Source organism: Apis laboriosa, unplaced genomic scaffold (genome assembly GCF_014066325.1).
Source record: "Apis laboriosa isolate Shangri-la unplaced genomic scaffold, ASM1406632v1 scaffold53_cov140, whole genome shotgun sequence".
Classification (NCBI taxonomy): domain Eukaryota; kingdom Metazoa; phylum Arthropoda; class Insecta; order Hymenoptera; family Apidae; genus Apis; species Apis laboriosa.
Window position 1 is genome coordinate 1,616,835 of NW_025223656.1, and position 12,140 is coordinate 1,628,974.

At 20.3% G+C, this 12,140-nt stretch overlaps 1 protein-coding gene across 1 annotated transcript in view; it reads left to right on the plus strand.

The window, feature by feature from the left end:
* Positions 1-8,529: 8,529 nt before the first annotated feature.
* The window catches only part of LOC122717597 (prominin-1-A), a gene marked incomplete at its 5' end in the record, with an annotated part of 54,926 nt that continues 51,315 nt past the window's right edge, over positions 8,530-12,140 (plus strand). The window contains one exon of the mRNA XM_043941820.1: positions 8,530-8,899. Coding sequence (XP_043797755.1) covers positions 8,530-8,899 — 370 coding nt within the window. The remainder of the gene's footprint in view (positions 8,900-12,140) is intronic.

The following is a 12,140-nucleotide window of genomic DNA, read 5'->3' on the forward strand; positions in this document are numbered from 1 at the left end:
TCATGCTTTTAAGATAGATTTTGGCGGTTTAAAATGTCTTCTCGATCTCTGGAAAAAAATTACGTAATAATAATTGACGTAAATTTTCGTTAAAGAAAACAAACTTCAAAAATAAAAATTTTTTATTAATCTGATATGAATGAAGATTATTTTTCAGATACTAATTTCTTTGAGAAGCATAAATGTCGACTAAATTTCTTAATTAAAAAATTGTTTATCAGTGGAGAAAAAATTACTTTCAAGAAAGAAGAAAAAAAAATAAAAAACAAAAGAAAAAAATAAAGGGAAAATTCTTGAACATTTATAGGAATTTTGTAACTATTGTGCAGAAAAATCGATAAAAAGATTTTGAATTTTGAATTTTATTTATTGAGTTCTAATATATATCCACAAAGTATCTAGAAATAATTGGAAAATGTAATGTCATGCGACATAAAATTATAACTTAAGAGACCAATTGATTAAACAAAACTACTGTTTATTTGTCGTAAAAAAAAAAAAAAAAAATAAATGAACTTAAAAATAAAAAAAATTGAAAGAATAATAGAAAACCCTTTTCCCATTTTGTGCTTGTTAAAAAGAAGAACAGTAATATAATATTTTATGTTGACTACAAGCGACTAAATGAAATTATCAAAAAGGACCCATTATCCTGAGAAAAGACTCTTGATGCTTTATCCAATTTTGCTTATTTTTTTTTTTTACTGTTAATCCTCAAAGTAGTTATTACAAAAATCTCAATAAAGTTATCAAAAAGATAAAGAGAAAATTTTTGTGGATTTTTGTGGATTATGGATTAATTTAAATAATACTATTCGGATTCTGTAACATTGTTCTCAGATTTAAATAGATACCGTGTTCGCAGATTTTATTTGAAAAATCTGTCTGGTATATTTAAACAATAATTTAAAACAGTAATTTAAAAAGAAACATTTGAAAAAAAATAATATATTATAAAAAAATATTTTCCTGATTTTGAATCAAGCTAATTTAATCATAAGCCCAAAGAAATGTATTTTTGCAAAAGAAATAATATTTGAGACATTATCATAAAAATGAAGACAGATTTAAATAAAATTAAAGCTATTTAGAAATAATCAATTCCGAAAAATGTCTCTCAATCAAGAAGTTTTCTGAAATAGGATTTTGTATTTATATAAAAATTTGTACTTATTAAAAGTTTTTACAAGAATTTTTCATTAATTATAAAACCTTTGTATTGTCTGACTGAAAATAAGATACAATATAGCTGAATTAATAAATATCAAAAGACATTTCAAAATTTAAAAACAAAATTGCTGCAATCTCTTATTTTAGCGTATTCTTCAGAAGATAATAAATTTCTGGATGCCAATGCGTCCAAATTTTGTAATCAAAGCAAAAGTTTTATTATTTAGTTATTTTAAGAATAAGAAGAACAAAAAAAGATTATCTTCTCAAAAATATTGGGAAGTAGAGATTAATTACTGCGTAATTCGTAAAGAATTGTTAGCAATGATTACATCGATACAATATTTTCATCATCTTATCTTTATGAGCAGAAATTCCTGTTAAAGATGATTTATGTCGCGTTACAATGATATCGTTCAAGAATCGGATGGGACAAATAAATGGATAAAGCACCTACAATAATATGATTTTGAAATTCGATATCGACAAAGAAAAATACTGATGTATTAATACTGATGTTCAAAAAGAAGAAAGATCTTGTAAAATAAGTTGCAATAATTGTTTACATTGGAAAGAAAAAAAATGAATACAAGAGAGAAAGAAAAATGAAATTTTCTTGTAGACAAAGCAATAAAAAATTTCAAATTTAGAAGATTGAAAGCTGGTTTAGTTGCAAGATAAAAAAATTGGATACATCTTTTAAAAGAAAGAAGAAAACAAGAAACTAATCTAGTAAGATAACTTATTTATAAAATATTATCGGAAAATGTTGAAAACATATTAATTTTATTGGATCTTTTTGTTGAAATGTAGAAGATTGGTGTCGAAGTTGCAATACTTGGATAAAGAAAAGATCTCTTAAAAAAGAGATTTTAAAGATTTATAATATAATGTTAAAATATCATTTAAAAGAATAATATACTGAAATCTTGAATGAAAAAATAGGTATCTGTTATTATTTTATAAAATATCGATTACAAAATGACTTGCAATTAATATTGTTGATGCTAAACTAATCACAATCGCGAAAGTTTTTCTTTAATATATTCTTAACATATTTTTTTAACATATAAGGCATCATAAAGCTTCTAAAAATTGATTCCGATCAAGGATGAATTTTCGAGTCAAATATTTTCATCAAGAATTAATAAAATTATTTGGAATTAAAAATGAGAATGACATTCTTAATTGGATAAATTAATAGAATGTCTGATCAAAACATTATTTCAATATTTGTCAATGTTTATTGACAAAAAATAAACGATGAATAGATTTCTTTTGGCTTATCATACTTCACAGCATGAATCGATATAAATATCATTAGTAATTTTCTATGATTATATAAGCTGTTCATATAATTGTGGTATCTTCCTCCCCTATTAAAAAAAAAAGATAGCACAAGATACATATTAAAGAAATATAAAAAAAAGATTAAAAAAGATTTATCAATTAAAAGACAAAGATTAAATATTTTTTCAACAAAAATGAAAATTAATACTAATTATATCTACGGTAATGAATTTAGGAGAAAAAAATATGGCTATGTCAATCATATCAGACGAAAGAAAAATATTCGAAATTACAATCAAGAAAGAAAAATTAGGAAAAATCATATATAATTATGAATAAGATAAATGGTCTAATTTATCTAATATTCCTTAAAGACAAAATATAAAGTTTTGCATATAAATCGATTGATGAAATATATAGAAATAAAATAAAAAGAAGTTGGATTCATTAAATAGTTCCAAGAAGAGGATGTTTCATCACAGAAAAACAGGACGTAAATGAAAATAAATTTCTTATTTTAGCGATAGTTTCTTTTCGATCGTGGAAAAAACAATTTCGATGAGAAAGTCAGATTTTTTTGCGTATTCTCAAACTTGGATTTGAAGAAATTGCATTTTCGCAATAGAATTCGTCCATATAACACGTGGTTTAATAGCGGATCAAAAGCAATAAATGCCATTCCATGTTGAAGATAATTTATTGGAACTGGATTCATTTTAGAAGGAACAGTGACATTTCTTTGATGAATTGGAGGTATACAATCCTAGAAATGGATTTTAATCGCTGATATTTGAAAAAAATCTATTTCAGAAAATGTTAAAAAAGAAAGACGTAAGATTCGAATGAAAGACAAGAATACAGATTTAATGAATACTAGAAAAGAACAAAATATTCATATTCAATAACGCCTTGCTCAGAATATTAGCATACTTTTTTTCTAGAACAAACGAATGTCGAAATATTTATTGTCTGAACAAAAGTATACAAATCTCTTTTTTGGACAGAAATATAAACATAATGAAACTATTATTGAACTAAATTAAAATTGAAATCAATGGTCAAACTGAATTGCTGTAATACGAAGTGATATACTTTACTTGACAAAGTTATATACATTAATTTTAAGAAAAACACATATATATTTCAAACAAGTCATTTTGATTGATATTGTCAGAATAAGTCAATCTCATGCACGGTAATAACAAATACATACATTTATAATAAAATTTTGAAAATTATTTATCTAGTTCTTAATTCTGTACAGGTCAAAAAGTGTTTGTAAATTATTTGCGTTAAAGAAAATTTGAAATTGAAGAGACAAGTGAAATAAGTTAAATATTTTATAATTATAAATAAATTATAAATTGAAATCTTCATTTTAAACTATAAGTTCAAGAAAGAAGGAAATGCAAAAATTTAATAATGATTTAATACATGATGATTTTTGCTATATTTAATTTGAATTGGAAACAAGAAAATAATATTATTCAGAATAAATAAGTTTGTAAGTTAATAATTAGAATAAACTTTTTTTTATTTAATTAAAATAATTTTTCTCATAGAAGAAAAATTTCTATATTTAACAAAATTTAAAATATTATATATATATATATATATATATATACATATACATATGACTTTCATTCTCTATTCATATTATTTTCTAATTATAATTATTCCTAAATTATCGTTATATTCTTTATTTTATATTTTTTTATATATTCTATTATTTTTCGTCTTCCAATCTTCAGAGATATTACAAAAAAAGATGTAAAAAAAAGAAATCTATCGAAATTGTGCAATCTTGCATATTGAAAAGATGAAAATATACATATCGCTACTTTTTATCTAAACATAAATTAATTTTCATATCTTTGAAATTTATTTTTGATTAAATTATAATCTTGTAAAATTAGATGAACAAACATTTTCTTTTGATTATAGTATGTTGCATAGAGAAAAATTTATCGAACCACGACAAATTAATTTTAATATATTGTAAGAAATACAAAAAGATTAAAGAAAATAATGGAGTTTTTTTGATAACTGCATTATTGTGGATAAATTTAAAAGAAAATTAGTAATGAAATTGACAGAATCTTTAGGATTTTTTAAACTAGTGTTAGGATTAGCATTATTCATATATTAATATATTTTTAACAGAACAGCTGTGTTCGTTAAGCGCTGTTCTTAAAACAAAATTGAAAAATAGAAATATTGAAGATTTTTATATATTAAAATTAATTTAAAATTTTTTAATTTTTATCTTTGTTTAATGAAAAACTATTATTGAGCACAATACAAATGGAATTTAATTTTTACAAAAAAGAAGAAAAAAGATATTTAATTATACGCGTCGAGATTAAAAAATTTAACGATAGAATTATTATAATTAATGATGTGGTCCGAAAACAGTCATTATGAAATAAATAAAGTATAAACCATCAATCGATAAACAATCATTAAATCTTTTTAATATATAAAAAAATAAATAATTGTTCGCAAGTATTATTACAAAATTTATTTTTTAACTTATGATCTGCTTATTCGGAAAAAATTTTTTGCGTGGTAACCTTTCCCTATTATCATTGGATTTTCATTAAGTGTAAACCGATTTTTCATTAAGTGTAAACTAAAGAATTTAGGATAATAATACTCGAGGAGGACGGTATTTTTGAAGAAATACTTAAGTGATATTTGAACTTTTATATTTTTTAAGATACTTCAATTTAGCTAGAACACAACATGATCTCAAAGATTATATATTCCAGACACGATTGACTCAACATTATTCTACTAGTTCAAGGAATATTTTTTAATTTAGATATATTGTTATCATTTTGACTATTATCGATCCTTATCGGAATCCTTTCAATTAAATTCCTTGAAAGAAATTTTTAAAAGCATGAATTCTTACCAATAATTACCAAAAAATAAGAAAAAAAAGTGATCTATTTATTTATCTAATTAATTATTTCGTAGTTCTAATCGATGTGATCAATAAATAATTTTATTTGTAACTACGTATCATGCTGTTGTAGCACTGAATTACATAAAAGATGATTAATGATGAATAATTAACGAATAATTAACGAATATCATAATTCAAGAAATATTAAGATGGCAAAGAAATAGCTAAATACGATAAAAAAGTAAATAGCTAAATACGAACCAAACATTTGAAATAGAATGAAATTCTAAATTGCAAAATATCGAAAAAATTACTCATATGCGATCATAATATATAACAGCATCCTATACAATAACATAAACATATAACAAAGAATATTACACAATATCCATTAATGCATTTTTTTTTAAATTTTATTTAAAATACTTTGTCTAAAAATAAAATTCTTCAATATAACTGAAAATATATTTTAAATATATTTAAAAACATATTTTAATTATGTTTCATTTAATTACAAGTTTAAATTTTTTGGTAACAAAAAACAAAAAAAATATATACAGAACAATTACACAATATGATGAGTTGTCTTAATGAAAATCTTTATACTATTGCTGTTTTAATTTGAGTTAAAAAAAAATAATAATATAGCAAAAAATATATACATGTTATATTTTTATATAAATAACAGTATACAATAACAATAACGGTAATATTTATATTATAAAATATTTATCAAAAAAATCATATCAATCAAGAATATTTTTCTTTCGATTTCTCCGATTCTTCCAGTCTTTGAGTATTCATTTTTTGAATTAGCGGTATTGCTGTATTTTTTGTAGATATTGATGAAAAAGATTTTCGCTTTCGGTGAATGTATTTTCAATCCCTAAAAAAAAAAAAAGAGAGAGAGAAAAGAGACTTCCTTATAATATAAATATAATAAATAATAAAAATAATTATTTATTTACTTGGCAAATAAATTTTTTTTACAGAGAAACTTTCTTTCAACCAATTATAACTTGTAATTCAGTAGAAAAATCACTTTATTCCTGTTCATATCATATAAGTTTAAGTGAAAATATTAATATTGCGAGATAACATTCCAAAAAAATAAATATTTTAAATTTCAGAAAATTATAGTCATGATAACGCAAAAAGCGTCAACAAACTTTTCATTTGAAAAATTTCCGTATTAGTAAAGTATATATTTAAGAATTAGTTAATTTATAAATTTAAAATAATTCAAATGAAAATTAGTTATATATACATATATATTAATATCGTATGATTTTCAAGAATACAAAATATTATAATCATTAATATTATAATCACATAATTATAATCAAATAAATAAATAATATAATCTTGTCGAAAATATTAATCTAACTATAAAATTTTATAATCAATTAGATATTATATAACAAATAAAATTATTATAAAAATTCAAAAATTTTATTAAGAATTCTTGATACAATTAGATGAAAATCTATATTCCAATATAGATATTAGAATTCATGAATACAGAGGAATAATAGATAGAATAAGTTATTTGATAAAAACATTATTTAATATTGAATTTTATATAAATAGATAAAAAATAAATACAAACTAAATTTTTGAATAAAAGAAATAAAAAGAAAACTTTTGTATTTATGGAACAAACATAAATAATAAATGTTATATTAATGATAAAATAATGAATCTATTAACAATAATAAATCATAATCCACAAACTATTAAACTAACGAAATCCGAAATTTATTTTCTTAGAAATTAATGAACAGAAATTATCAAACAATAATAGCAGAAAATTATTATAATAATAACAAATGCAATATTTATAATTATAACAAATGCAATGATTTAGTATTAGATTTATGATAAAATTTTTTTAAAACAATTTTTTTAAATTTTGTTATTGATTTGAAAAAAACATATTTTATATTCAAGATTAATATATTTAAATTAGAAATTACTTAGCAGTTCCATTAGGTATAAATTTTAGGAATAATATTTCCTTTAGAAAACATTTATTATATTAATTAATGATTTAATTTCTAGAAATAAACTAGAATTATATATATATATATATATATATTAACAGTGAATATTTATAATATATATATATAATTATTATAAAATTATAAGATAATACAAAATGGAACAAAAATTAGATTTACTTATCTGTATATAAATTAATATTATTAATTTATTTGTACAATATTAAACTTATTTAAAAATTTAAGTTACAATTAATATTAAAACACAGAGCATTTTACGAAATTACGGAAAAGTATAAAAAATGCAAAGATAATCTACCATTAGTAAAAATTCAATTTTTAAACGCATTATTTTTAAACGCAAATTTAAAAAAAACGATTTAATACTATTATGGATATTTTTATGTCATTTAATTATCGTTACAATATCAACAATATTTTTATTGTTATCATATTAACCTGAAAGTAGCTAATGCTAAAAATATAGCGATGTTCTAATACCGAATTAATATATATAATCTATAATATATTAATATTATAATATTAATATATAATATATAATATATTGCATAGGTAGTATATTGCAATACGTTTCTATAAGTTGCTTAATAAATAAAAGATTAAAATTTGCAACAATTTTTCAAAAGAGAAAGTTAAAGAATATATATAGACAAAAATTATATAAAAAAAGTTATATTATTTGTAAAAAGAGTTTAAAATAAAACACAATATCCTTATCAAAATCACTCGATCTTAATAAACGTTTTTGAATTTCCTTTGAATCTCATAAATCATGCTTAAGAGTATAATAAAATGAAAAATATTATTCTGTATTTTTGATTTTCTTATTTTTTATATGTAAAATCATTATCAACCTATTCGATTGTAGTATTTTTTATATCCAATAAGTAATATTTAATAATTTTTCTTAATACTTAGTATTATGTATTAATATATTAATATGTTATATTTTCATGTTTCATTTATATTTTATATCTTATATAAATTTTTTATATATAGATATGATTATATATTTTTTGTAAATACTTTAATATATATTATACATATGTTTTTTATATTGTACATAAATATCCACAATTAAATTATATGTTTTTTTTGATTATCAATAAATCAACTTTTTAAAATTTTTCAGGAATATTTCTAATGTTTGTATTATTTATCTCGACTTTGGATCATTTTAAAGGAATTGGTAAAGCGGAACCGTATTACAATAATAACAATTGCTCATCTACGGATAACATTATTATTTTTCATGCATCAAGTGAAAGACAACACGATGAAAATAAAATGGTTCTCGATATTCTTATTAATGAAACTACAAATGATACAAATGTTTCACATTTCAAGACATCTACAGATTGGAATAATTGGCCAAATCTTAAATTTCCTAGCACAAATTTAGACAAACAATATAAAATGGCAAATTTACATCTGGAAAAGGGAATATTTGTTTTTGATTTTCTACGGAAATTTCTATCATTTATTCAACCTTATGATATACCTATTGGTAGGTATTTTTATATTTTATACTATAGATTTAACATTTTGTTCTTTTATGTTAAATCTATAGTATAAAATATAAAATCTATCTTTTATCTTTATTTTCTTTTATAAAGTATTTGTTTATATTATGATTTAAAAAGATATAATGTACTAATAAATTCGTTAAGTAATTATAAAGAAATTAATCATTCATAAGAAAATTTTTAATTATTTTACTCAATGATTTAAAAATTAATTTAATAGATAATTTTTCAAAACAATACGATTTCGTATGATTTTGCTGAATACTGTTATAAAGTTGATTTAATTGTATAAAAAATTTTAATTGTATTAATAATTATATTAATAATAAATAATTTTTTATTTTTGAAATATTAATTATTTTAATGTTTTGATATTTCTATAATTATTATTTATATATTGATTATTTCATATAATCATAAAATTGGTTTCATTAATTTCACAATGAATTCATTGATGAATATTGCGTGATTTATAAAAATTATGAATTTTCATTTTCATATCGATTTATGAATGTATGTGCATATTCAATTAGACAATTATAATATTGGATTGTTCGAAAAGTTCATATTTTTAAAGAAAATTCAAACGAAATATTTTTACATATTAATATATATTTATTTAATAATGTGTATATTTTTTTGTTCTAATCATCTTCTATCTTTAATACAATTTAAACTTTCCATTTTCAGAAATTCTCATGAAATTCTTCGATGAAATTTTTCAAACTAATATTTTATATCGATCAAAGAAGTTGAAATTCTTATTATAAGATGTTTGTAAAAAGTATGAATAATGTATAATATGATATGTATAATATAATAATGAATAATATGAATAATGAAATAAAATAGCAAAAATATTATTTTCTTTCTTATAAATGAAAGTATTTATTGAAAATGCTCTATGCTATCAATTAATGTTTCTATGAATATTTTTAATTTTCAATGAAGCTTTTTCTTCGAAGCTTCATTGTTTGCAAATGAAGAAAGACAAGAAATATCATCATAGCTCATTAATATTATTGTGAATTTTGGATTTTTCTCGAGGTTGTTTAATACATCATTTGATGAGATATATTATCATTAAAAGATTTTTCCAAAGTTCTAAATATATGAAAATCAGATAGTGTAATATTTGATGAATATGGCGGATGAGATAATATATTCCAATCAAATTTCAAGGATAAATGACATATTTGGTATTTTGAAACAAAACACTCTTCCCATTAAATAATTTTTTCTGAATCTCTACCTTCAATTTGTTCTGTTTTTAATAGTTGAGAGCAATATTTAAATTATAAATTATTTAAATCTATCTAAATCCATCGATTAGTTGTTTAATAAAAAGTTATAATATAATCTATTGTAAATCGGCGTGAACTTTCCGAAACAATCTAATATACGGTATCCCAGAACTCGAAAAATCTATAGCTTTTAAACGATTAAAAATAGAAAAAAATATTATAAATCATAATTAAATGAAATTCAACGAAGCATAATCTGGATATAATTTTATGCATTTTTCTGCACTGATGGTTTTGAAAAATGCAATTTGAAATATTGCATTTTTTTTTAATGAAATTCTAAATTTTAAATAATAATTTTGATAGAATTAATTGATACAACTTTTCAATTTTTACAAAGAAGCATTAGCATACTAAAACTATAAAATTATATTCACATTATATTTCACCGAATAGCGTTTTAATTTTGATTTATAACATTATCTTTTATCTCTAATCGTTTGAAATATTAGTTTTATAAAATATTATACAAGAATTTTTGGCCATATGCATAATTTGTTAAAATTATTGTAATTTTTAGAATGTAAAATATTTTAATATAAATATAAATTATATATAAATTATGCAATATTAAATAATGTGAATGAATTATAAGATGAAATACAATACAGAAAATAATAATAACAATGACTTAAAGTTTTATATATTATGAAAAAACAAAATGATAATTAGAAAAAAAATAAAAAATTTAACTCAGAAAAATTTATGATTATAATTTCACAAAAAAACAAAAACATTATTCTTTAAAATGTTTTCTATCTAATATTGTGTAATATTTTCTCAATTGTTTTGATTCATCTTGATCATCAACTAATTATTAATGAATTATTAAAACATTTTATGAAAATTTTAAAATGTGGAATTTATTAAAATAGTTTCAAGAGATATATAGAATATTTTTTTGTAGATGAAAGATTTTCGAAGAAAAATACTTTAATTTTTTTAAAAGGAATAATTTATTTTTTATATCATAAATCAAAAGAGTACCAAATTCTAAATACAAATGTCCTTGATTTTTATATGTTCTAAACTTAAGCTTATTAGTTAATCTTACTTAATAAAATATTAAAAAATAATTTTTAATATACTTACTATTTAAAACTAAAGTAAATTGATGTCCCTCAACTTTAATACAATTTATTTTGTCAAAATCGTTTTACAATAAATAGACAGAAATGATTCTATTTTACACATAAGGAACTTTTACTAACCAAAAACATAATAATCTAAAAAATTTAAAAAAAATGTATTATTATAAGATAATCCTCGTTAGATAAGTTGATTACCAATGATAATGAAATGAATTATATAATATATTTAATGATAAAATAATTAGATTATATATATAATTAGATCAATAGATTAAAAAATTTCCTCGTGTTGAAAGTTTCATATCTTTAAGGGATGTTGCTTATTAGAGTTTGCTTATTAGAGATGGAAAACTATGTTTTGAGAAAAACCAATCAGAATCAAAATCCATTTTTATTTCTATAAACAAGATAAAAAGAAAAAATTAAGAAGGAAATAAAGCTATGTGATGGATATACAAATAAAGACATTTTAAAAAAAATTATTATAAAAAAAAAAAAAAAAAGAAGGAAAACCAAAAGAAGAGGAAGAATCTCCGGTTTTTATTCCTATTGTCTTCATTGTATTGAAAATGAACTTATCTTTAAATCTATTAATTCTTGAAGAATAAGAAAATAATTATTAACACGGAGTTAAATTTAAATCTATTAAAAATCATGTTTCAAAAAAGGATTTTGGTGTCGCAGAATCAGGGCAAAAATATTTTCTCGGTCTCTAGAGAAAAATTATGGAAATTATGGAAGACATAATTTTGTAATTTAAAAATAAACTTTAAGAAGAATTTTTACTAATTGACATAAAAGAAAATTGTTTATTAGATACTAATTTC